General features: G+C 43.3%; 2 protein-coding genes across 4 annotated transcripts in view; both read right to left on the reverse strand.

Annotated features, from left to right (window-relative positions):
* The window catches only part of LOC115582759 (UTP--glucose-1-phosphate uridylyltransferase-like), a 14,832-nt gene extending 10,061 nt beyond the window's left edge, over window positions 1-4,771 (reverse strand). Inside the window, exon 1 of one of the 2 annotated variants that reach the window (XM_030418948.1) lies at window positions 1-29. This exon is cut by the window's left edge and continues 212 nt beyond it. The gene's annotated coding sequence lies outside the window, so the exon portion shown is untranslated. Of the gene's footprint in view, window positions 30-4,554 lie in introns of those variants that run through there. The other variant, XM_030418954.1, reaches the window with a different exon arrangement.
* A 1,551-nt stretch (window positions 4,772-6,322) lies between these two features.
* On the reverse strand, window positions 6,323-20,910 carry LOC115588220 (malate dehydrogenase, cytoplasmic). 2 transcript variants are annotated; one of them, XM_030428648.1, is made up of 9 exons: window positions 20,582-20,910; window positions 12,101-12,199; window positions 11,177-11,273; window positions 8,915-9,090; window positions 8,029-8,151; window positions 7,605-7,781; window positions 7,397-7,510; window positions 7,105-7,194; window positions 6,323-6,817 (listed from the first exon to the last, which is right to left on the reverse strand). In XM_030428648.1, exons 1-9 carry the CDS (start codon window positions 20,633-20,635, stop codon window positions 6,695-6,697), a joined length of 1,053 nt encoding a protein of 350 aa, XP_030284508.1. In that variant the 5' UTR covers window positions 20,636-20,910; the 3' UTR covers window positions 6,323-6,694. The 2 variants fall into 2 exon arrangements, with proteins under 2 accessions (XP_030284508.1, XP_030284516.1); XM_030428656.1 differs by lacking the exon at window positions 20,582-20,910 and adding an exon at window positions 13,318-13,470.
* Between the last annotated feature and the right edge of the window lie 1,688 nt (window positions 20,911-22,598).

Here is a 22,598-nt window from a genome sequence, read left to right on the forward strand (position 1 = left end):
CTCATCCTCAGCTCAGAGAAGCTCCCAGAGCTGCAGCGCGACCCTGAACGCAACACAAGGCCTGCCCACACACACACACACACACACCAATCACACACAGCCAGCGTGGGTGTGTGTGTGTGTTCTGCCCACTCCACGTCACACACTCCTGACTGCTTTAAATAAGAATCAGTTTGTAATAAGAAAACAACTCGTGCTTAAACAATAAAGTTCACTGGCAGCAGTTTGACTCTCAGATGTTTGATGATCCTCGATCAATAACTGGATATCTCGGAGTTTCTGACTGACCAAACAAGACTAAATAATTCATTAAACATGTACCGATTAATAAATAACTATAAGAAATCAAACTTTTGTCAACTCTCTGTGACTGTTTCTATCTCTACAGTCTCCATGCTCAGAAAATAAAGTAAATCTGGTTAAAAAGGATTCAAACTCAACTTACGGAGGCTAGCAGCAAAAAAAAAGGGTGTAAAATTTAGTAGCAGGATCACAAAAATGTGTGACACACTTATTTTCACCTAGGATAATTAGTTCAAGTCTCAAGTCTCACTGCTCAGGTGTTCAGCAGAATGCTGCAACTCTGTTTTACTGTGAAGCTCCAGAAATGTTAAGAAAACACATGTTCCTGTATGAGCAGAACCTGCCTGAGAAACTTGATATTTTTAAGTTTCCTTCAGTCTCACAGTAATCCAGTGACAGCTGTCTCCACTTCCATGAGTACAATGCTAACAGGAAGTGCTAACAGCTAATTCGGCAAAGATTAAATGGAATTTAAAAGTTTTTATTTATTGTTTTTGGTTGTTTCGCTGTTTTAAATCAAGTCTGCAACTCGACTACGACACTTCGACTGACTTTATATCCTCAGGAGGAGGAGAGGAGGACTTTATATCATCAGGAGGAGGAGAGGAGGACTTATATCATCAGGAGGAGGAGAGGAGGACTTTATATCATCAGGGGAGGAGAGGAGGACTTTTATCATCAGGAGGAGAGGAGGACTTTATATCATCAGGAGGAGGAGAGGAGGACTTTATATCATCGAGGAGAGGAGGAGGACTTTATATCATCAGGAGGAGGAGAGGAGGACTTTAATCATCAGGAGGAGGAGAGGAGGACTTTATATCATCAGGAGGAGGAGAGGAGGACTTTATATCATCAGGAGGAGGAGAGGAGGACTTATATCATCAGGAGGAGGAGAGGAGGACTTATATCATCAGGAGGAGAGGAGGACTTTATATCATCAGGAGGAGGAGAGGAGGACTTATATCATCAGGAGGAGGAGAGGAGGACTTTATATCATCAGGAGGAGGAGAGGAGGACTTATATCATCAGGAGGAGAGGAGGACTTTATATCATCAGGAGGAGGAGAGGAGGACTTTATATCATCAGGAGGAGGAGAGGAGGACTTTATATCATCAGGAGGAGGAGAGGAGGACTTTATATCATCAGGAGAGGAGGAGGACTTTATATCATCAGGGGAGGAGAGGATGTTATATCATCAGGAGGAGGAGAGGAGGACTTTATATCATCAGGAGGAGGAGAGGAGGACTTTATATCAGGAGGAGGAGAGGAGGACTTATATCATCAGGAGGAGGAGAGGAGGACTTTATATCATCAGGAGGAGGAGAGGAGGACTTTATATCATCAGGAGGAGGAGAGGGACTTTATATCATCAGGAGGAGGAGAGGAGGACTTATATCATCAGGAGGAGGAGTGGAGGACTTTATATCATCAGGAGGAGGAGAGGAGGACTTTATATCATCAGGAGGAGGAGAGGAGGACTTTATATCATCAGGAGGAGAGGAGGACTTTATATCATCAGGAGGAGGAGAGGAGGACTTTATATCATAGGAGGAGGAGAGGAGGACTTTATATCATCAGGAGGAGGAGAGGCAGGAGAGGAGGACTTTATATCATCAGGAGGAGGAGAGGAGGACTTTATATCATCAGGAGGAGGAGAGGAGGGACTTTATATCATCAGGAGGAGGAGAGGAGGACTTTATATCATCAGGAGGAGGAGAGGAGGACTTTATATCATCAGGAGGAGGAGAGGAGGACTTATATCATCAGGAGGAGGAGAGGAGGACTTTATATCATCAGGAGGAAGAGGAGGACTTTATATCATCAGGAGGAGGAGAGGAGGACTTTATATCATCAGGAGAGGAGAGGAGGGACTTTATATCATCAGGAGGAGGAGAGGAGGACTTTATATCATCAGGAGGAGAGGAGGACTTTATATCATCAGGAGGAGGGGAGGACTTTATATCATCAGGAGGAGGAGAGGAGGACTTATATCATCAGGAGGAGGAGAGGAGGACTTTATATCATCAGGAGGAGAGGAGGACTTTATATTCAGGAGGACTTTATATCATCAGGAGGAGGAGAGGAGGACTTTATATCATCAGGAGGAGAGAGAGGAGGACTTTATATCATCAGGAGGAGGGAGGACTTTATATCATCGGAGGAGAGGAGGACTTTATATCATCAGGAGGAGGAGAGGAGGACTTTATATCATCAGGAGGAGGAGAGGAGGACTTTATATCATCAGGAGGAGGAGAGGAGGACTTTATATCATCAGGAGGAGGAGAGGAGGACTTTATATCATCAGGAGGAGAGGAGGACTTTATATCATCAGGAGGAGAGGAGGACTTTATATCATCAGGAGGAGAGGAGGACTTTATATCATCAGGAGGAGGAGAGGAGGACTTTATATCCTCAGGAGGAGGAGAGGAGGACTTTATATCATCAGGAGGAGGAGAGGAGCACTTTATATCATCAGGAGGAGGAGAGGACTTTATATCATCAGGAGGAGGAGAGGGACTTTATATCATCAGGAGGAGAGGAGGACTTTATATCATCAGGAGGAGAGGAGGACTTTATATCATCAGGAGGAGGAGAGGAGGACTTTATATCATCAGGAGGAGGAGAGGAGGACTTTATATCATCAGGAGGAGGAGAGGAGGACTTTATATCATCAGGAGGAGAGAGGAGGACTTTATATCATCAGGAGGAGGAGAGGAGGACTTTATATCATCAGGAGGAGGAGAGGAGGACTTTATATCATCAGGAGGAGAGGAGGACTTTATATCATCAGGAGAGGAGAGGAGGACTTTATATCATCAGGAGGAGGAGAGGAGGACTTTATATCATCAGGAGGAGGAGAGGAGGACTTTATATCCTCAGGAGGAGGAGAGGAGGACTTTATATCATCAGGAGGAGGAGAGGAGGACTTTATATCATCAGGAGGAGGAGAGGAGGACTTTATATCATCAGGAGGAGGAGAGGAGGACTTTATATCATCAGGAGGAGGAGAGGAGGACTTTATATCATCAGGAGGAGGAGAGGAGGACTTTATATCATCAGGAGGAGGAGAGGAGGACTTTATATCATCAGGAGGAGAGGAGGACTTTATATCATCAGGAGGAGAGGAGGACTTTATATCATCAGGAGGAGGAGGAGGACTTTATATCATCAGAGGAGAGGAGGACTTTATATCATCAGGAGGAGGAGAGGATGACTTTATATCATCAGGAGGAGGAGAGGAGGACTTTATATCATCAGGAGGAGAGGAGGACTTTATATCATCAGGAGGAGGAGAGGAGGACTTTATATCATCAGGAGGAGGAGAGGAGGACTTTATATCATCATGTTTTACTATTAAAGTGTAAATCGTACATATTTTTCTTCCATTGTGTTGCAACGTACTATTTTATTAACGTACACTGTCAGCTGATGTGTTTCAGTCGTGTCTGCTGCTCAGACGGCCGACATGTCACATGACTTCAGTGTGACTGTCACTGTGACCTTTACATTGACCTGCTGCACACCGTCTGTGAAAGGTCAAGGTCACACATGTTGTCAGTCCTTCAAAAAGGGGTTTCAGAAAAACTATTTAACGATCAGAGCTGTCGACTGTACAGACGATGTCGTCTACGTCATACTGACGCCACTTTAAAGCAACTCTTATCTTCCTGGCTCGTTTCCTTTGACTTGTTACTGTTCTTTTACTGATTTTATTCTATTTCTTCATCGATATTTAACTAACTTTCACCTTGTAATCTATTAATCTTGCCTTGGTTCTGTTTTGTAGCTTGTCAAACTGCCTTTTAATGTCTCCAAACACTATAAAACCTTTATAAAAGGCTCTAATTAACACAATAACAAGCCTCATGTCTCTCAGGAGGATTCAGTTGTGTACTCTTGTGTTATAAAGCACTTTGTGGCCTGTTTATAAGGGATATTACAACATAAAACATGTAACTGTAGTTTGGTCAGTCTTTGCATACAGTGATATGCTAAAGTAGAGCTAGCTAATTACTTAGAGGGGTTTTGTGTTTGTGTTGTGTCATGCGCACAGACAGGGCAGCAGCAGGCTCATGCCAGCAGACATGTTTCACTTCAGACATGTTTCACCTCAGACATGTTTCACCTCAGACATGTTCCAGGACTTTGAATTTCATCTTAAAGTTTCCAGAAAACTGAGAACAACTTCTGTGCTGACAAACTTTTCGTGCACAAGCAGCCACAGGTCTGCGTGACGAAGCTGTTACCCACCTGAACACACTGGTCAAAAGTACCGGGAGAGCTTCAAAAAACACGCAGCCGAGGTCCACACGGACGAGCTGACACCGACACCGAGTACCGCTCAGACCCGGAGGAGCCGCTTTCAGGAGGACAAGGCGGAGTGGAGCCGTTCAGCGCGGCCGCAGGTTCATCTTCCTGCTGCTAGCTTGCGTTGCAGACAGACAGCCTAGCATGGCTGCGGCGCGAGGGGCGGGGCCACACCGCCGCCAGCAGATGACGTAGCCTGCACATGTCAATGAAGAGCGGTCATTGGTCCAAGCTGCGCGTCAGTTAGATGGAGCTGATGAGTTTGGTCCCGCCCACACAGGATGATCTATTTTTATCACAACGTTTAAAAAAACTTTATTAACTCAAATTATTAGATTAAGTTTATTTTGATTTCCATGTTATTAGATTTTTAGAGACTTTGCTCATTTAAAATTCGGTTTCATGTCAATTTCATAATTTTTGTTTATTTCTTTTTTGTCAAAAAGCTTAAAATCTAAGTGGGTTTTATCTAATATAATCTGATAAAAGATAAGAATGAGCCGTATGATATTTAATTTACTTGAGTCATAGTAGTAGTGTTAATTACATTAATTTTTAACTGACTGCTGATACATTAAATTAATTTAAACATGTGCTGCTTTGGCTCTGCAAAGTAATTACTAACTAAAGTTATCTAATAAATGTAGTGGACTGAAAACACAATATCATTCTCAGACAATAAAGAAACAATGTAAAGTACCTCAAAGCTGTAATTGTGTTATCAATATTTAATTAAAATTCCCTGCAGTGGTTGAATGAGACACATTTCTGTCTTTATTTAATCTGATGTTTTATGCTTCCAGTCTTGTGAATAACTGAGGATCAATAAAACTGATCAGGTTTGGATCGATGCTGCCCCCATGTGGTTAAAACAACGCACTGCAACACATCTCAGGATAGAAATCACAGCGAGGCCTACAAGTACAGAAACAGGGTCTGATGGAAAACACTCATCTGTTATTGACATTTTTAAAAATGCATTTAACTTCTAAATTTGATATTTTTTAAAACTCTCAAGTAAAAAAGAAAATTCTCTTTGACAGCTGTCTCGTTCTGATCTCCTCGCACTCTGTTGCTTTTTCAAACAAAACAGATGAATCCTGAAGTTTCTTTGTACCAAATATGAACAAACATTTTAAATCAAGTCTCAGCTGCTTCAGATGTTCAGCAGAACACTGCAACTCTGTTTTACTGTGAAGCTGCAGAACTGTTCTGTGCACTACGACACTTCACCTGACTTAATATCATCATTTTTGGGGTGAACTTTCCTTTAAATGTCTTATAGTGAAGCAGGTTCAGTTGTCATCTTGTTGAAAGAGACAAATAAACTCGTCTTTCCAACGAGAGTATTAAACTTTTGCTCCGTGATAAGATTCTCTGGACGCTGTTGCTACAGCACTGATTGTTTTTAGAAGCTGAACTGAACTTCTGATGATTTCTTTCATACTTTCAATAAATATCAAAATACATACACATAAATGTTTGGGGGCTGGGTTGTTATTATAGGAAAAATAATAACAAACATGCTGTAGTCATCATATTGAACACCAGAGCTTCAGTATGTTCACATTACTGTGTGCACAGATTGGCCGGTTCTAAAGATCCTGCATGTTTTAAACCAATCATAGTGCAACGATAAACATGTTCTGTGAGTGTAACTGTCAGTGTGTTCACCAGTGTGAGACGTGCACATGAAGGAGAGGAGGCGTGGTGTTGGTCGGTCAGTTTCGTTGATGTTTTATTGGTGATAACTTGATCCGTTACAGGTTCTGAACAGCTAGCGTGTGTCATCATCTACCAACGGAGAGATTCTCTCAGTGTCTTGCAGACGGAGGCCAGGTTGTGGTTTTAAACAGGCTTTCTGAAAACCTGAAGAAGTGGCCTCGTGACACACACACACACACAAACCGTGACACACTCACGCATAACACACACACACATGCGCTCACACACACATACACACACAGACGGCAGCTGGGACGGTTAATAAGTGTGGTGGGTTTCTTCTTCAGAGCCGCGAGCAGCCAGGCTTCAGGTGGTCCGGGTGCTGCTGCTGCTGCTGCTGGCCAGCCGGGCTCGACAGTCACTGACCCAGGAAGTCCAGGGCGGTGTCCCGCTCCTCCACCAGCTCGGCCGCTGTGGCGTCCATCTTGGCGCGGGAGAAGTCGTTGATGGGGAGTCCATCAACCATCTTCCAGGTCTTGTTCTGTGGGCGACAGAGAGAAAATAAGACTTTGATGAAAACATGAACATGACTTTTTACTGTGTGTTTAGAAATGCCCTCAAATAAAGCAGATAAAGGCTTGTGTCTGCCTCGAGAGATTTACAGGACTGAAAAACTGATGACCATGTTTCATGCTCCTCCCTCTTCATATCAGAAGTTAGTTGACTGCTGAGTAAGAATCTCCCTGATCACATCGTACTCTCCACATTACCAGAATCTGGCTTTGTGCAGGTATTCGTCATGTTTACGAGCCGGTTGGACGGACTCACCTTGATCTGGATGGGGAAGGAGTAGATGAGGTCCTCTGGGATGCCGTAGGTGTTTCCTGCAGCGTACACGCCCATAGAGATGAACTCACCCTGTCGGCAGGAAACACGACAGCTTCAGTCAGTCTTTCAGTCACATGTTTCAAAAAGATCAACATCAATTATAGTTCAGACAAAAAGAATATAAATGAGTCGTCTGAATTAAAGGAGGTCAAACTGCTCCAGAAACATGTAGAACTACAGCTCCAAGTCAAACTGATGTAGACACTTGGATCGTCTCTGCGTCCACACTGACCTCCTTGGTGCCGAACCAGATGTCCCTCATGTGGTCGCAGATGGCCTTGGCGGCGGACATGGCGCTGGACAGCTTCCTGGCCTTGATGACGGCTGCACCGCGCAGCTGCACTGTCTGCAGGAGGAGGAGGAAGACGAGGAGGTTTGAAAAGAGGACAGAAACACTTTATAGTTCAGGATGACACAGAACCAGAAGCAGCAGCACTCACAGAGATGAAGTCTCCTCTGAGCCAGGCGTCGTCCTTGACGACCTCGTAGGCTCCCATCTCGCTGCCCTGGACGGTGACCTTGGCGTGGTGGACGTCGGGGTACTGGGTGGAGGAGTGGTTTCCCCAGATGATGACGTTCTTCACGTTATCGGAGGAAACGCCGCAACGCATCGCCACCTGCAGGTGAGGGACGGACGCACAGATGAGTTATTGTCAGTGGATCACTTCCTGTTTCCCTCAGACAACAACCAGTTAGTCTGTTTCACTTTAAAGCTCACCTTATTCTAAATTAGCTCACAAACACATAAATCATTGACGTATAACATTAGATGTGCTCAAACGCTCAGCTCATCCAAACGTCTGTCAGTTTAGTTCAAATAATCCAGACAGAGTTACATTTCCTCTGACAGAACCTGTTGTGTACCTGGGAGCTGGCTCTGTTGTGGTCCAGTCGGGTCAGACAGGAGAAGTTCTCTTTGGGGATGGATGGAGCAGACTTGGAGGCGATCAGACAGTTGGTGTTCGCCGGGTTTCCAACCACCAAGACCTGAAAATCAAACGTGTCCATCAGACTGATGGCGTTTTGTTAGAACACAGGTGGGCAGACAGGTGACTGTACATCAAAATGTTTTCATCAAACTAAACAGCTGGAGTTTACAGTGATTACCACAGTGTTGATACAGAAAGCTTCAGATTATTGAACCAGACCAACAGAGGACATGCGGTCAGACGCTGCTCCTTTAATAATCTTTATACTGAGATTAGATTTTAAAAATGAGCTGAAAACACAGTTCAACACTTCCTCAGTCGTGCTGCTTTTCCCAGAATCCAACAGGCCAGCACACCTGCACAGAGTGAGACCTGTCCTCAGTGTAAAAGCCTCACAGGGTTCAACACAGGCTGTTTTCTTTGCTCTACATGTGAACTTTGACCTTTGACGTCAGTCCACACTGAACTCTTTCGTCACACTGAGGCCTCGGGGTCATTAGAGGCCCTCCTGCTGATTTACATGCTTTGGACTTTTTACAACAACTGAACCCACAGAGGAACTTTGATCGCTGGGCTGTTCTGCTCCAGATTAGAGCTTTGGAGGAGCGTAAAGCTGCTGTGAGTTAACGTGACAGCAGAGAAACACTCAGCTCTGTCTGGAGACACGAGACGCCACATAAACACTTTCATTTCCTCCTTCTGAAAAAGAACAGCACGACTAAAGTCCCCAGCAGCCTTCAGACGACGTGCACAGCGCTTCCTGACCAACAGATCCATTCTGACCTGATCATAATTAAATCAAACGGAGGCTGAAGGTTCACCTTGACGGTCTTCTTGGCGTACTTGTCCAGGGCGGATCCCTGAGTCTTGAAGATGGCCACGTTGGCCTTCAGCAGGTCCTTCCTCTCCATCCCCTCCTTCCTGGGCATGGAGCCCACCAAGATGGCGGCGTCGATGTCCTTGAAGCCCACCTCCACCTTGTCAGTGGGGATGACCTCTGTAGGGGAGGAGAGGGAGGCGATCAGCATCCAGTCAGTTCACTTTATTACTTCTATCTATGACCTTCAGTTGTAACACACGGACCACAAACCACCAACACCTGCTGACATCCGGATGCTGAGACGAGGATTCACTCTCCAGATCATTCAGTAGATAAATGTTTGATCACAGCATCAACTTTGGTTCAAAGGTGGTATTAGTGTGTCATTAATTATATCATTAACTTTTAACATTTAATCCCTTACAGCAGAACACAGTGTGTTTGTTCAGCTGTTATTATCTAGGAAACATCTGCAGGACTGAATTTATAGAATCAATTAATTGTGAAAATCAATAATGACAATAATCATTAGAGACATTATTATACCAAATCATCTTACAGATTAATTTATCTGTATTTACAGTTATTTCTAAACATCCTGTAGAACAGAGACGTCTTATCTGTTGTGTACAGATAACACAGACTGTCCTGCTGAGGACGTATTGATAAGCTGTTATTGGGACTGATAACATTCTTCTGTGGCCCTCGACCTTTACATTGTACTGTACATTGTTCTAATGTCTGAGTGTTTTTCACTTCCTCAGACTCTTTAACATCTGAAGCACTGATCTCAGATCATTTCACATAAACTCCTGCTGTCTCATCTCCTCCTGACGATAAGACGATCAGTTTGGTGTCTGCTGATTAGAAGAAGCCGCGCTGCTATCAGACTGAACTTCAGTCGAGGTTCATTGTTGTCCCACCACTGTTCTGATTGGCTGCTGTGGTGCCTGAACAACCGGCCAACCAGAGGCCTTATTTCAGATCCTCCTTCCTCCTCCTCCTCCTCCCCACAGCAGCAGACAGAGGAGGTTATGAAGGACGAATAACACACACACACACACACACACACACACACACACACACACACACAGTGTGCTGCATTAAAATGCGCTCCAGATGTAACAAGAGCAGCTCAGACATGTGAAGCCGACAGCAGCTGTAGTTCTGACTGACAGGATCCTTCAGTCTGATAATGTTGGTTTAACTTTAGAGTAGTTGTACCCACGATTACCTCGACTAACCCTGATATGGACATTTTAATATCTAAAAAGTTACTTTACTCCAGATTGGAAGGTCAGGATGTGCCACTTAATTTAATAAACGTTTCTAGCACAAATAAATAGTCCATTAGTTTGTTTCATGAAGGAGCAGAGATTAAAAGATCAGTCTCTGCAGAGGTGGCAGTGTGAACTCCAGCTGCTTTACTGCAGTAAAGTAATAGATTACAGGCTCTGACATGTACTCAGAGTATCAGAGTAAAAAGTCTCCCTCTGAAGGACATTTGTGCTCAAAGCTAACTGAAGCTCACGTCATATTAATAGAATTCAAAGACTATTAAAGTTAAAGGTAGAATCAGTAGGATTTGTCCCAGCTGTTCCTGAACGCACCACAAAGACAGTTGATTGTTGAGTCTCATTCCCAGGACGTCAAATAGACACATGTTGGGTTGGTAAAGCGTCCCGAGCAGCAACAAAGAGAGAAAATCAGAAACTCTCTGCAGATACGAGACACTAACACGCCTTTTCTCCACATTCCAGTCTCCCTCTCTGTCTGTTTACGCCTTCTTACGCCTTCTTACGTCTTTGTCAAAATAATTCATAATACAAGATAATAACGAGCCTGTTCTGAAGCTGTGAGGAGGAGAAGTCACAGCACACCTCTGAAGAATGTCCTGCCTCTTTTAAACCTCTGAGCTGCTGCTTCAGATCCATTCTGCTCGCTTCACTTTGTGCTGGTTGGTTTTGTTTAGTGTAAATCAGAGGATTGAGGGGAACACAGGCTGGTGTTGTTTGAAACACGTCATAACACGCATGCCTTTTGTTTTCTATACAAGCACACGGACTGACACACGTCATCACCGGCTTTACGCTCATCGATTCTTCAGGAACACATCCTCACCACTGCACCGTGAACCTGGACTACTACTTCTACTCATGACAGTGGAGTGTGTGCTTTTGCTTCATCATCTCACGACGACATCCACATATTTTCCCTCCTGATAAGAAAAGCGGAGGAAACGCTACATATGTAGTTGTCTCACCCCTCAGCAGTGGGAGGGCGCAGTCCTGCAGCTCCATGACGACTCCTTCCAGCACCGGCAGCATGGGGGGGATGTCCAGCAGGATCAAGATGATTGGCTGAAAAACAAGTGGGACAACAAAAGATATCACCTGAAAATCAACCAAACAGGCCGGACATTTCATTTACAGAGGAAAAAGTGAAACGAAGAGTCAGAACATGGAGACGAGTAGCAGATCAGAGCCTGGAAGCCTTTAAATAACATTCAGAGACACGTCAAGCTCATGTTTTACATTCAAATATTGTCAAAGAATCACTTCTAATCCATCCCACAACTTTCATGAAAGGATGAGACACAGCTCAGAGGATAAGACGACTTATCACCAGAGCCTGTTAAAAAAAGCATCATAAGAAGCCTGACGTTGGATATTGGGACGACCGGAAGCAACATTCAGCTTAACTGAGTTTTCATGAACTAAATGTTGACGTTCTTTAATTCTGCATGCATTACAGTCCATCTATAAACCACCGTGAATTTTTAAACACAGTTCTAGCTGAGCCTGATCCTTCTAACAGCGCCCCCTACAGGTCAGTAAGCATGCCTTCCTTGGCTAAATGCAGGATTACAGTCGAGCTGTGATGACCTAAATAAGACAACATTTATAAACCATGATGGACTGGTTTGTGTCTGTTTGGACACTTACAATAACCCCTTACTTTAATTTCTGCATATTATCTCTCATCAGAGCTCCAATCAGACGAAGGCATCCCCACATAGAAACATGTATTATTCATGATGAGTCCATTATGCAACAGTCAAGCCCCACACAGTGCATCGTCCAGCTGCCTGTGCAGTGATCTGCTTCAGGGGGAAGGAGGCTCTGCTGCTGCTGCTGCTGCTGCTGCTGCTGCAGATTATGTAATCAGAGTTCAGGCTCGATCTTACCTGGTCCTTGCCGAACACATCTCCCTTGGCGATGCTGTACAGCAGGGAGTAGGCAATCTGGCCGGCAGCGCCGGTCACCACAACACGGATTGGTTCAGCCTGGAAGGAAACAAACAGGTTTGGTTTGAGTCACTGACCTGGATCAGGGAGGTAACGAGGCAGCAGTGATGTGTGTTGTCAGTTTGAACCGGTTGGATCACATCTCCATAATATCACACAGCCTGTTATTAACAGATGAAATCCTCACAGGGAGGCTGCTGGTTAACAAGGCCATTATCAGCAGCTCCTCATCCTGTGGGACTGTCCTCTGCATGAGGAGGTCATCACACCAAACTCCATTTAGAAAATGGTTAAACATAGAATGACCTTGCATGCTGACAAGGATGGGTGAGACTTTTAGTTTGTTTTTAACCTCTGATTTAGTATTTGATGTCTCCCTTCAATTCGGCGTGCATATCATCAATCAGTCTGCAGTTAAACTTTCAAAAACCTTCAGCTTTTTTTCATTGAGCCCACAACTCTGACGTGCGAGCTAATGAATGAACATGACGCGATTAAGATGAATGAGAGCTGAATTTAAGCACGATTGATGATGCAGAGTGATTTATTTCGCAGCCGAAGTTAAGCAAGTTTCCTGTACATTCAGGAATCGCACTGAATATATTCTCACAGGTCGCAACATGTCCGACAAACGTGAATTCTTAAATTGACGTTTTTTTAAACCGAGATTTAACCTGACCGAGCACCCCTCCTGATTGGTTACCCCGACTGTATCAAAGAATGGGCCGATGATGTAAGTTGACGCTGCCGCCACGCCACAGCCTGCTTATTAAGATGGAGGCGGATGCATGAATGCACAGCAGACTAGCAAGTGTTAAAACAGCGAAGACAAATATGCACTCTCTGCTGCGGATGCTAACGCTAGCTTACATTTCCAGGTTCTTTTAAATAAACCATCATCTGTATGATTTAATAACCTTTGACATCTCTGCCATCAGTCCTCTAGTGATGAGTTAAAGACACAAAAAACCCTCAAATAAAGCCGGTAAAGTTAAATTAAATGATGACGCTGTCGCCCTCTCGTCAATGTCAACGGCTGTGCATCATCCAGGAAACCGTTGCATTGTTTCCCGGATGCCGGAGATCACACAGAGGACGCCTGCTGTATTATTCACTACTTTTCCATCAGTCACACGGCAGCTAATGTTCCTTCTTACCATTTTTGTTCGGTGCTTGCGGTGTGCGGTGCCTGTTCTCCCTGCGCTCAGTCGGACTAGACGGAAGGGTCACCTCTATCCTGGTATTGTACAGTCAGGCGGTGAAACGGTTCGTCCCACAATTATTACGGGACTTGTAGTCATTTCCTGACACGAACGCAGGCTTTTCAACCCAGCCGCTCCGACGAAAGGAACACACTCTCCCATGATGCACCGCGCCGGCAACACAACGCCCCCCGCTGCCATATATGGGAGAGGATTTTCTAAAAAGAGCCGTTTTCAACTGAGGCTCAGGAGGCGGCGCTTTGGCGACACCTGGTGGCCGACAGCGGAACTGCACCGCATCAAGTTCAAGTTCAAGTTACTTTATTACTTTATTACTTTATTACCCAGGGGTGGATTGTGTTTGCAGTAGAGTCCTCATACATCACACATCATCCAACTTAGGACAGTGGAAATAAAAAAATGGCAAATTAAAACGTTCTTACAGGTCCAGATCATACTAAGATACTGAAGTGAACTAAAATACTAATAGTGAAAAGAAAGAAAAACACCAAAATGAATCAGTAAAAATGGTTTAGGTTGTCACAAACATACATAATGGGTAAAATATATAAAAAAATAGGTAAATAAAAAATAAAATAGTCCTGCAGAATGACACAGACTGTGTTATGTTCTGAGCTGTTTTTATTCAATGCCTCGTAAACTGTAAAGCAATTAATGATTCATAATATAAATAAAACAAAAGGAGAAATCAATCCTCAAGAACAACTAATCTCCTTAAAACCCACCAACCACCCATTTGAAACTCCCTCAAACACGTGAACAACCACAGGGAAGTGCTCAAGAACCGAAACTCCTCAAGAAACTTTAAACCTTGGAGACTCTTCGGTACCTTTAGATCCAACACATGAACCACAAGCTATCCGATAAGGACACTAAGAAAAAAAATTTGGTAAACTCTCAGAGATAAACACAATCTCTGAAAGAAATAAATCACTCTACCCCTTCATCAACCCCTGGAAACCCTCAAAATAATTTAAGATTGCTCTGTAACAGTGCCTTATCATTAATATTATTATTATTATAGTGTAGTTATATGATATTATCATATTGAATTATAGGAACTCCTGTCACTCCCACAAAGCAACTTCTTAAGAACCACCAATTCTACAGGAATCCCCTTCAGAACTCCTTGAAACCACAGGAAAGTCCTCAAGAACCTTCAACATTCACATCAAGAACCACAAGTTATCTGATAAGGAACCTCAGAAACCCAAAACAAACGACTTGAGGCCACCTTAAATGGTGCATGTAACACATTTAACACCATTTGAAGATAGCCTCCTAAAGTGATCCTTCATGGGGCGTTCAACAACCACCGAAAACCCTGAAATGCTCGTCAAAAATACTTTTGAAGAACATTAAGAACTATGATCCATTAAGGATCCCTTCAATTCTCAAGACTAGACATTTCTCTAAAAGACATTTATCTTAAAGACAGTTCTCTTAAAATTCTCCCTGTATGGAAGACCCAGAAGAATCAGGTAGGACCTCTAAAAAGTCAACTGACCCTCAGAAACCTCATCAAAAACTCTGCAACCCACTTGAAACTCCCTAAACACATAAATAACCCCAGGAACACCCTCAGGAATCAAATCCCCTCAAGAACTACAAGCCTTACATGGCCTGGAACATCTTGGGTACGTCTGGATCCACCTCAAGAACAACATGTAACCAATAAGGACTATTAGAACACCAACACAAACTACTGGACACCCTGGAGAGTAACTAAAGCCATCTTTAATGGTTTACACTGATCCTTCATGGGTCCTCTGGAAACCCCTCAAATTTCATTAGAACTCCATCGACAACACATTTGAAAAGATAAACATAAAGAGCTATGACCCACCAAGGATCCCTTCCATCCTTCCAGAGAGCCCCCCAAGGACTTTGTTGAGACCATAAAATCTCACGTGTTGCTGTCTGTGACCCTTGAAATCTCCCCAAAAGGACCATTAACTCAAGAGGGATCTCGAGAACCTCCCCAAAAGTCCTTTCACACCCTCAAGTTCCTCAAGAAAATCAAAAGTTTTATATCTCAAAGACCCTTTGAGCCCCACGAGAACCTCCAGAAGGCTCTCAGGACCTCCTGGAACAACTGATGGATGCAGAAACCATGTTTTTAAATGAGGGACTTTCACTTGTAACAGAGTGTTGTAACTTCACCTTAAAGCTCCTGTTAGTAAGACAGTAATCGATGCTCTGGGATTGGAGGTCGGGTCCACCGGCATCCAAACGCATCAGCACAGTAAGTTGGGAATGAGATACTAACAGGAGCTTTAACCTGAAAGATCTGTGTTCTTCTTCTACCTCTTGTCTTAAAAAAAACCCCCTGGATTTCCTCGACTCTGCCTTGAAAACCTTGAGGATATATTTTCCAGATAATTCAGATTAACACGCTGTAGATTATTTCTGTGTACAGCTTCGACAGCTCCGCCTGTTCAGATGGTTTCCAGATGATCAAACTGTTTTAACTCATCAACTTGGGAAGTATCGACCAGGTTTCATGAACACTCAGGCTCACGACCCTCCTGATGACCTCAGGATGCAGAACAAACAACATTCCTCTGCAGCTAAGCAGCTTCACGTAATGATCCTTTAAGTGACTTAAAGGTCCCATGAAGGGGAAATCACCTGGTTCATGTTGTTAACATGTATTTCCAGGAGATCTTGTGTGCAAGTCTGATATCAAAATGTTTTTACTGTTACTGTCTGAACTTTGGCACATTAATTACATTTCCTTGCAACTAAATCTGAGTTCATCTTTTAGGATTTGGAGACATTTTATTTTGCTAATAATGAAACCAAGGTCCCGTCCTTGTTATGTTCTTGGGAATTCTCTGATGGGGGGCAGCACATCACCAGAGCAACTGCTAACTGGTTTTAGACAGAGGGCGGTAAACTGGGGGTCCATTTCTGACCACCAATATGACTTATTTCCGCCTCTGCGTGAGATGGGCGGAGGTGTGGATGACCTGCACTGTTGTGCGACCCACAGCCGGGGAGTTTTAAAACCAGGAAACAGCTGATCACAGCAGTCAGTCCATCACTTCATCCGTGGACATTAAGATGAACAACTGGACAGCTGCTGAGATCCAGGAGATGCAGCGTCTCCTCGGTCTCTGTAGCTGTTTGGTTGTGTTAGCTTGTTGTTGTAGCAGCAAGCTAGGAACGGTCGCTACTTTCAAATTAAAAGCCCCCTGCTAAGAACCCAGTTCTAAACTCCAATGGGGTGCAATGTAAAGCTCTTATTTTGAAGACAAATTTGTTTTCATTGTTCACGTCACGTCACATGTTTACGCCTACCTCAGAGGCGGCTTTTGGAAAAGGAGGAATATTACGCCTCCGTTTTAGAAAGACAGGTCTAAAGAGGACGTCACAGTAAAACAGAGTTGCAGCATTCTGCTAAACAACTGAAGCAGCTGGAGACTTGATTTAAAACAGAGAAACAACCACAGAAACAACCAACACGTGTGTTTCTAAACTCTTTGCCTCCAAAAGACCTTCAATTTCAAATCAAGAATTCATGTAAAGGGGCTCTACATATTCATTTTTAGCAGTTTACATGTTTTAATCATATATTTATTGGTGATATGTGAGCAGACTGTAACCTGACAGGAAACATGAAACATCCTCGTCTCTCTCTGTTGCCTCAACAAGCCTGTGAAGCTGTTTAATGATGCTGGACTGGACTTCTTACTGAAGTGTCTCCGCTCTGCTAACAGACGCTGATGTTGGTCCCACAGAGCTCCTTTAAACTACAAAAATCATATCCAGCCCTGTAGATTGTCGTGGTTTTATCAGTTACCATCCTGATACAACAGGAAGTAAACTGAGCTCCATTTGGCTTTAAAACTGTACATTATTCTGGCCTGTTTGAGGACCGGGGTCAAAGGTGAGAGGTCACTCGGGGTCAAGTTCACCGCCCAGTCGGGGTTCAGGTGTCGATCATTAAGTTGTCCAGCCTGAAGCCTGCAGGAGGGAAGTCTGAGCTCAGCTGAGCCGTCTGATCTGCTGACATTTATAGAGCCCGACGTCCAGACATCAGCAGATAATAACAAACAGTCAGGAGGTTCAAATAATCACTGTGGTTTCAAATTAATTCCATAATATTTGAGTATTTTCAATACAAGGTCATGGAGTTAGTTTGACTGTTTCTGAAACGAATAAATCAGAAGCTGAATTTCAGATGTTTTCCATCAATGGATCGACTGAATAAATATAAACTTCAGCCTTTTTCATTGAATATGTACGACAAAAATGCAATGCGGCCAAAAGTACGCGGACACGTGGGCCTATTAATTTAAGTTCCAAAATTAATTTGAACACACTGTAGCTAATAAACTAATAAGCTAAAAAGCGTTAGCGCACAGCCGGAGAGGTGGCTGCATGAGAACAACAGCACAACGCAGGTGTAAACAACATCTTTCCACATCACTGCAGGATTTCAGGGCTTCTGCAGACTTCTGTTTGGTTTTAAACATTTTGAAACGAGTCCTCGGCTGCTTCAGTAGAAGAGCTGCAACGCTGTTTTGCTGTGAAGCTCCAGAAATGTTTCTGGACGAGGAAACTTCCCCCAACATGGGGATCAGAAGGTAATGACTGATTTTTTGGGTGAACTGTGCCTTTAAAGGGACATATTCTTAAGTGCTTTGAGATAATATAAGGCTGATATATCTAAAACTCTGTAACACACTAAAACAATCTCAGCGGACTAATAAAACCGCAGGTGAGAGCAGAAACATGTAGTTTAGATTTTGGGGTGAACTGTCCCTTTAACGCTGAAGCTGACAGTGTTAGTTTGTGTGCGTCCACATACTTTTGTCCACCTGAGAGCTCAGAGTGAAAGTGAAGGAGGCGGATGTTCTGTCAGAGCCGATCAATCAGTATCAGTTATCCTTCAGTGGATCAATCAGTATCAGTTATCCTTCAGTGGATCAATCAGTATCAGTTATCCTTCAGTGGATCAATCAGTATCAGTTATCCTTCAGTGGATCAATCAGTATCAGTTATCCTTCAGCCCATCAAGGGCACCGGCGGCCGCCATGTTGGATCTGCTGGGTTCAGTTTCCGTAAAGCTGCTCGGAGCTGAAGCAGGCTGCAGGTCTGCGCTGCCGGCAGGAGCTGACCGAGGTTCTGATCGGCTGCAGCCCGAACCGCTGCAGACACACAGGCGCAGACCGGAAACGCCGCCTTCACAATAAAAGCACCAAACACTGCTGCTTTTTAACATGTTAACAGTCAAACTTCGATAAGTCACTGTGAGGATTATTTCTGTTTGATCTTTTATAGATTTTTAACATGTTTTTGTGCTTTTGTAATATTTATCTTATATGCATCTTTATTATTCATCTATTTAATCCTGAATAAATAAAGTTTCATTTTATCTGATCTAGATGAAGGCCTAAATAACATCTCATGGATTATTAAATGGAAGTATTTGCTGCTTTTCTTTATTATTTATGAGAATAAATGAATGTTTATAAATGAAAGAGGCAGTTTGAAGACGTCAAAATTGTTGACATTTTCATAGATGATTCAATAAATCCTGAAAATAATCATCAGATTGATTGATAATGTAGATAATAGTTAGATAATAGATAGATAGAACAGCAGCTGCCTCCCTCAGGATAAATAAAGTTCTGTCTTGTCCAAATCCAAAAAACACATATTCTGTATTTTAATTCTTAGAGATTAATATATGACGACTCTATAAGTGGAGAGCATTTTAAAATATTAATAACTACTGACAACCTATTTTATTCTGGTCTAATCAGCTGATTATTTCCTAGAGTCATCTATTGATTATCTGTTTTTTTCTAAATTAAACTGAAAATAGCATCAAATGTTGTCAAAGTGATCAGGAACCAAACTGACTGCAAAAAGCAGCAAATCTTCACATTTGAGAAGCTGAAATGTTGAGTGAATGTAAATGAAAATGACCTTTGTTGATTATCAAAGTAGTCGTCAATTCGTTTCAGTCATAAAGGAAAATAAAATCTACTTGTATTAACAGATGGAAGCTTAATTTAAAGAAAAAAGGCATATTTCATATTTGTGGCATTCAGAAATCTTAATCTGCAAAGTAACTGACAGTGTCGTGATAAATAAATATTTGCCTCCAAAATGTGGTGAAGTGGGAGAATAAATAAATATATATTCTTTTTAATTAATTTTTTTATTTGAATATTTGAATCAGAAGAGAAAATCTTCTTTGGCTGATTGTTTTTATACCGAAACAAAATAAATAATCAAACTCTCTTCGTTTTCATGACTGAATAAACAAAATAAGCTGAAAGGAAAACACCACTTACACTGTTATAATATGTTTATATGTGGCGGACCCTGCCACTGATTTAGTTCCAGTGTTCTGGGCTCTGAGAAAAATGTCTTTATTCTCTTCTGGATAAAGTTTGTAATAGTTTTTAAATTGTACGAGCTCTGGGCAATTTTGGCTGTTTTCTGAATGTTGTAAATATCGTACATCGTAGTTGAGTAAAAATAAAGATATTGTGTTTTAAAGGTGCAGTATGTAAAGAATCTTAGTTGAAAAAAGCTCAAAGATTAATTAAAATGATCGACAGAATGTGAAGACATAACTGTGTTGACATTAAGACGTCTGTTTATCGTGCTGCAGAGATATCTACTTGAGTAAATGTACTTAGTTACATTCCATCTCTTGTTATTTCCTGTACTCAGTTACAGTCCACACAGTGAAAGATATCCAGTAGTCGCATTGAGTCGCTTTTATTTTGAAGGAGCTGACCGGATGTGTCTTTGTTTACTTTCGCGGGCTTCTCTAATGGCGGTGAACAAGTTCAGCTGCCAAGTGAAGACGACTCTCACTGAATTAATGATGACGGGTCACAGAGCCGCAACCTGCCGAGGTCGTCCACCTCCGGGACCGTGTGAGAGGTTCCGGCCGCCATTTTCACACCTGAGGTTCTGACGGGAAAGACCCGGGTACAAAAAACACAACAGAACAAACACACCTGTCACCTGTCATGTCGCCGTCAGCTCACCCTGCAGATGAATACATGATGATGACACACAGCTGACATGAAGCCGACATGTTGTGACTGACTCGGTTCGGGAGGGAAATGGAGCCGAGGCGAGTTTGCTGCGTTCAAGGACGCCCGGTCAGCCCCGCGGCGGCGGCGGCGGTCCACCTGTCAAACGGCCGCGCTGCGTTCAAACTCACCTGCGAGGAAACCGCCCGAACCACCAGATACATGGAGGTCAGCAGAGTCAGCATGGTGCCGCCCGGGTTCTGGTGTCGTTCACTGGTGACTTACGTCCTCTGGAAGCAGAAATGGCGGCTCGGTCCGACGCGGTACCGGGAGAGAGACAGATAGAGAGAGAGAGAGAGAGAGAGAGAGAGAGGAGGGAGGAGGGAGGAGGGAGACAGGTGACACCCACAGGAGAGACAGACAGACAGACAGACAGGTGAGACGGGATCCACCGCGGCACCAGAACCGAACTCACACCGCGCTGCTGCTCGACTTTCACGGCTTCTCGTTTGCCCGAAACTCTCTCTACACCTCCACCCCTACCTTTACACACACACACACACACACAGCGCGCGCGCACACACACACACACACACACACACACACGCACTGCAGCAGTCAGTCTAGTCTCTTAATAAGATTGTGAGGACGTAAATAGCCGCTGACGGACCGTGTGATCACAGGTGGAGGTGAATGTTGATGATGGAGGCTGTAAATCTGAGAGTGAGACAGGGAGTGTGCGTGTGTGTGTGTGTGTGTGCGTGTGGGAGTACATGACGTCACTGCAGGGGAAAAAGACGATATTATGGCGCTCCAACCCCAAAACTGTGTGTGCGGTCGTGTCACATGAGGACACGGAGGTTCTGCTGCAGTCGGTCCGTGCTGCAGGGAGGTTCTGCTGCAGGGAGGTGAACACATCAGTGGACCTCAGAGATCCACTGGACCTCTTATAGACTCCAAGAGGCTCGAACCTTCTTTAATGTGCTTATTTACAGCTCAGACACTTACAGTACAGTTTACTGTTTGGTCGTCACCAGACTCCATTAACAAATCACATGATTTTAAGAGTTGTTGGAGAGGAAAACCCTTTTTTTATTTAACCGTGAAACATCTCTGACAGATTGTAACTCATTGTCTCCTTCTTGTAAATTCAGCATTAAATGTAAAACATGAAGCCAACTATTAACCACAATTTCACCAGACTCCCTTAACAAACCAGCTGATTTTAGGAGTTGTTTCATAGCATAAGACTTTCTAGACATTCTGAAACTGTGTGTGTGACAGATTGTAACTCATTGTGTCCTTGTTGTAAATTCAGCATTAAATCTTTGAGCTGAAGTTGTTTGTCTCCTTGTAAAAAGTGTCAGTTTGTGGCAGCATGTCTGTACCAGCCTGTCTGCTTCTGTGTCTAAAGTGCTAAAGTCTTACCTGCCAACATTGATCAGCTGTTTGAACACACTGTTTACACTGATTTCACCATTTACACTCCATTTATGAAAGAAGAAACATGTTATTGATCTAAACATGTCACATGTTACAAAGACACTAAACAGTAACAATATAGGCTCCTTCTTTGTCCCCGTGGAGAAAGTCCCCAGACTCCCTTAACAAATGTGTCAGTTTAGTGAGTTGTTGAGTTGGAGACACTTTATAAACTCTGTGAAACTCTGTCTCTGACTCATTCTGCATTATTTGGACGCTCTTATTAATTCGGCAAATGTTCTACATATTTTGTGTGTTTCGTTTGAGGGGTATTGTTTTGAGATCCTGTCATTACGACCGTCGCCATCTTGGCTTTGCTGGAGCCAGAAGTGACCATATTTGGACGAAAGGTGTTTCTTTTCTCTATTTTACTCTGAATTGGACAATAATTCCCAACACTAACATCATGTTGTGTTGAAGACGAGTTGAAACTAGAGATTGAGACCATAAACTCATTAGAAAAACTGATTACTGAAGTGATCAATCAAGTGAGAAGAAGCCTCATTTTTTCATAAGCTTCAGGAGTCGCCCCCTGCTGGACAATATGAAGAATACAGGTTTTAGGTGCTGCAGCATTGGCTTCACTTTTCAGACCTATTTTAAAGTGTGTGTGTTGAATATAAATCACTGAGGTCATGCTTGTTCAAATATGAGTCGCTAAAATAAACGATGTGAAAGTCTTTTTGTAAATTTAAGCACCAAAAATGTAAAATAATCAGAGCAGTG

Source organism: Sparus aurata, chromosome 1 (assembly GCF_900880675.1).
Source record: "Sparus aurata chromosome 1, fSpaAur1.1, whole genome shotgun sequence".
Lineage (NCBI taxonomy): Eukaryota > Metazoa > Chordata > Actinopteri > Spariformes > Sparidae > Sparus > Sparus aurata.

Excerpts from the sequence above, each read along its gene's own strand:
- LOC115588220 (XM_030428648.1), bottom strand. The coding sequence starts at position 20,635 with ATGCTGACTCTGCTGACCTCCATGTATCTGGTGGTTCGGGCGGTTTCC. Across the intron at positions 12,200-20,581 it reads TTCGGGCGGTTTCCTCGCAG|GCTGAACCAATCCGTGTTGT; the intron begins GTGAGTTTGAAC and ends GTTTCCTTCCAG. Across the intron at positions 7,782-8,028 it reads ACAACAGAGCCAGCTCCCAG|GTGGCGATGCGTTGCGGCGT; the intron begins GTACACAACAGG and ends CCTCACCTGCAG.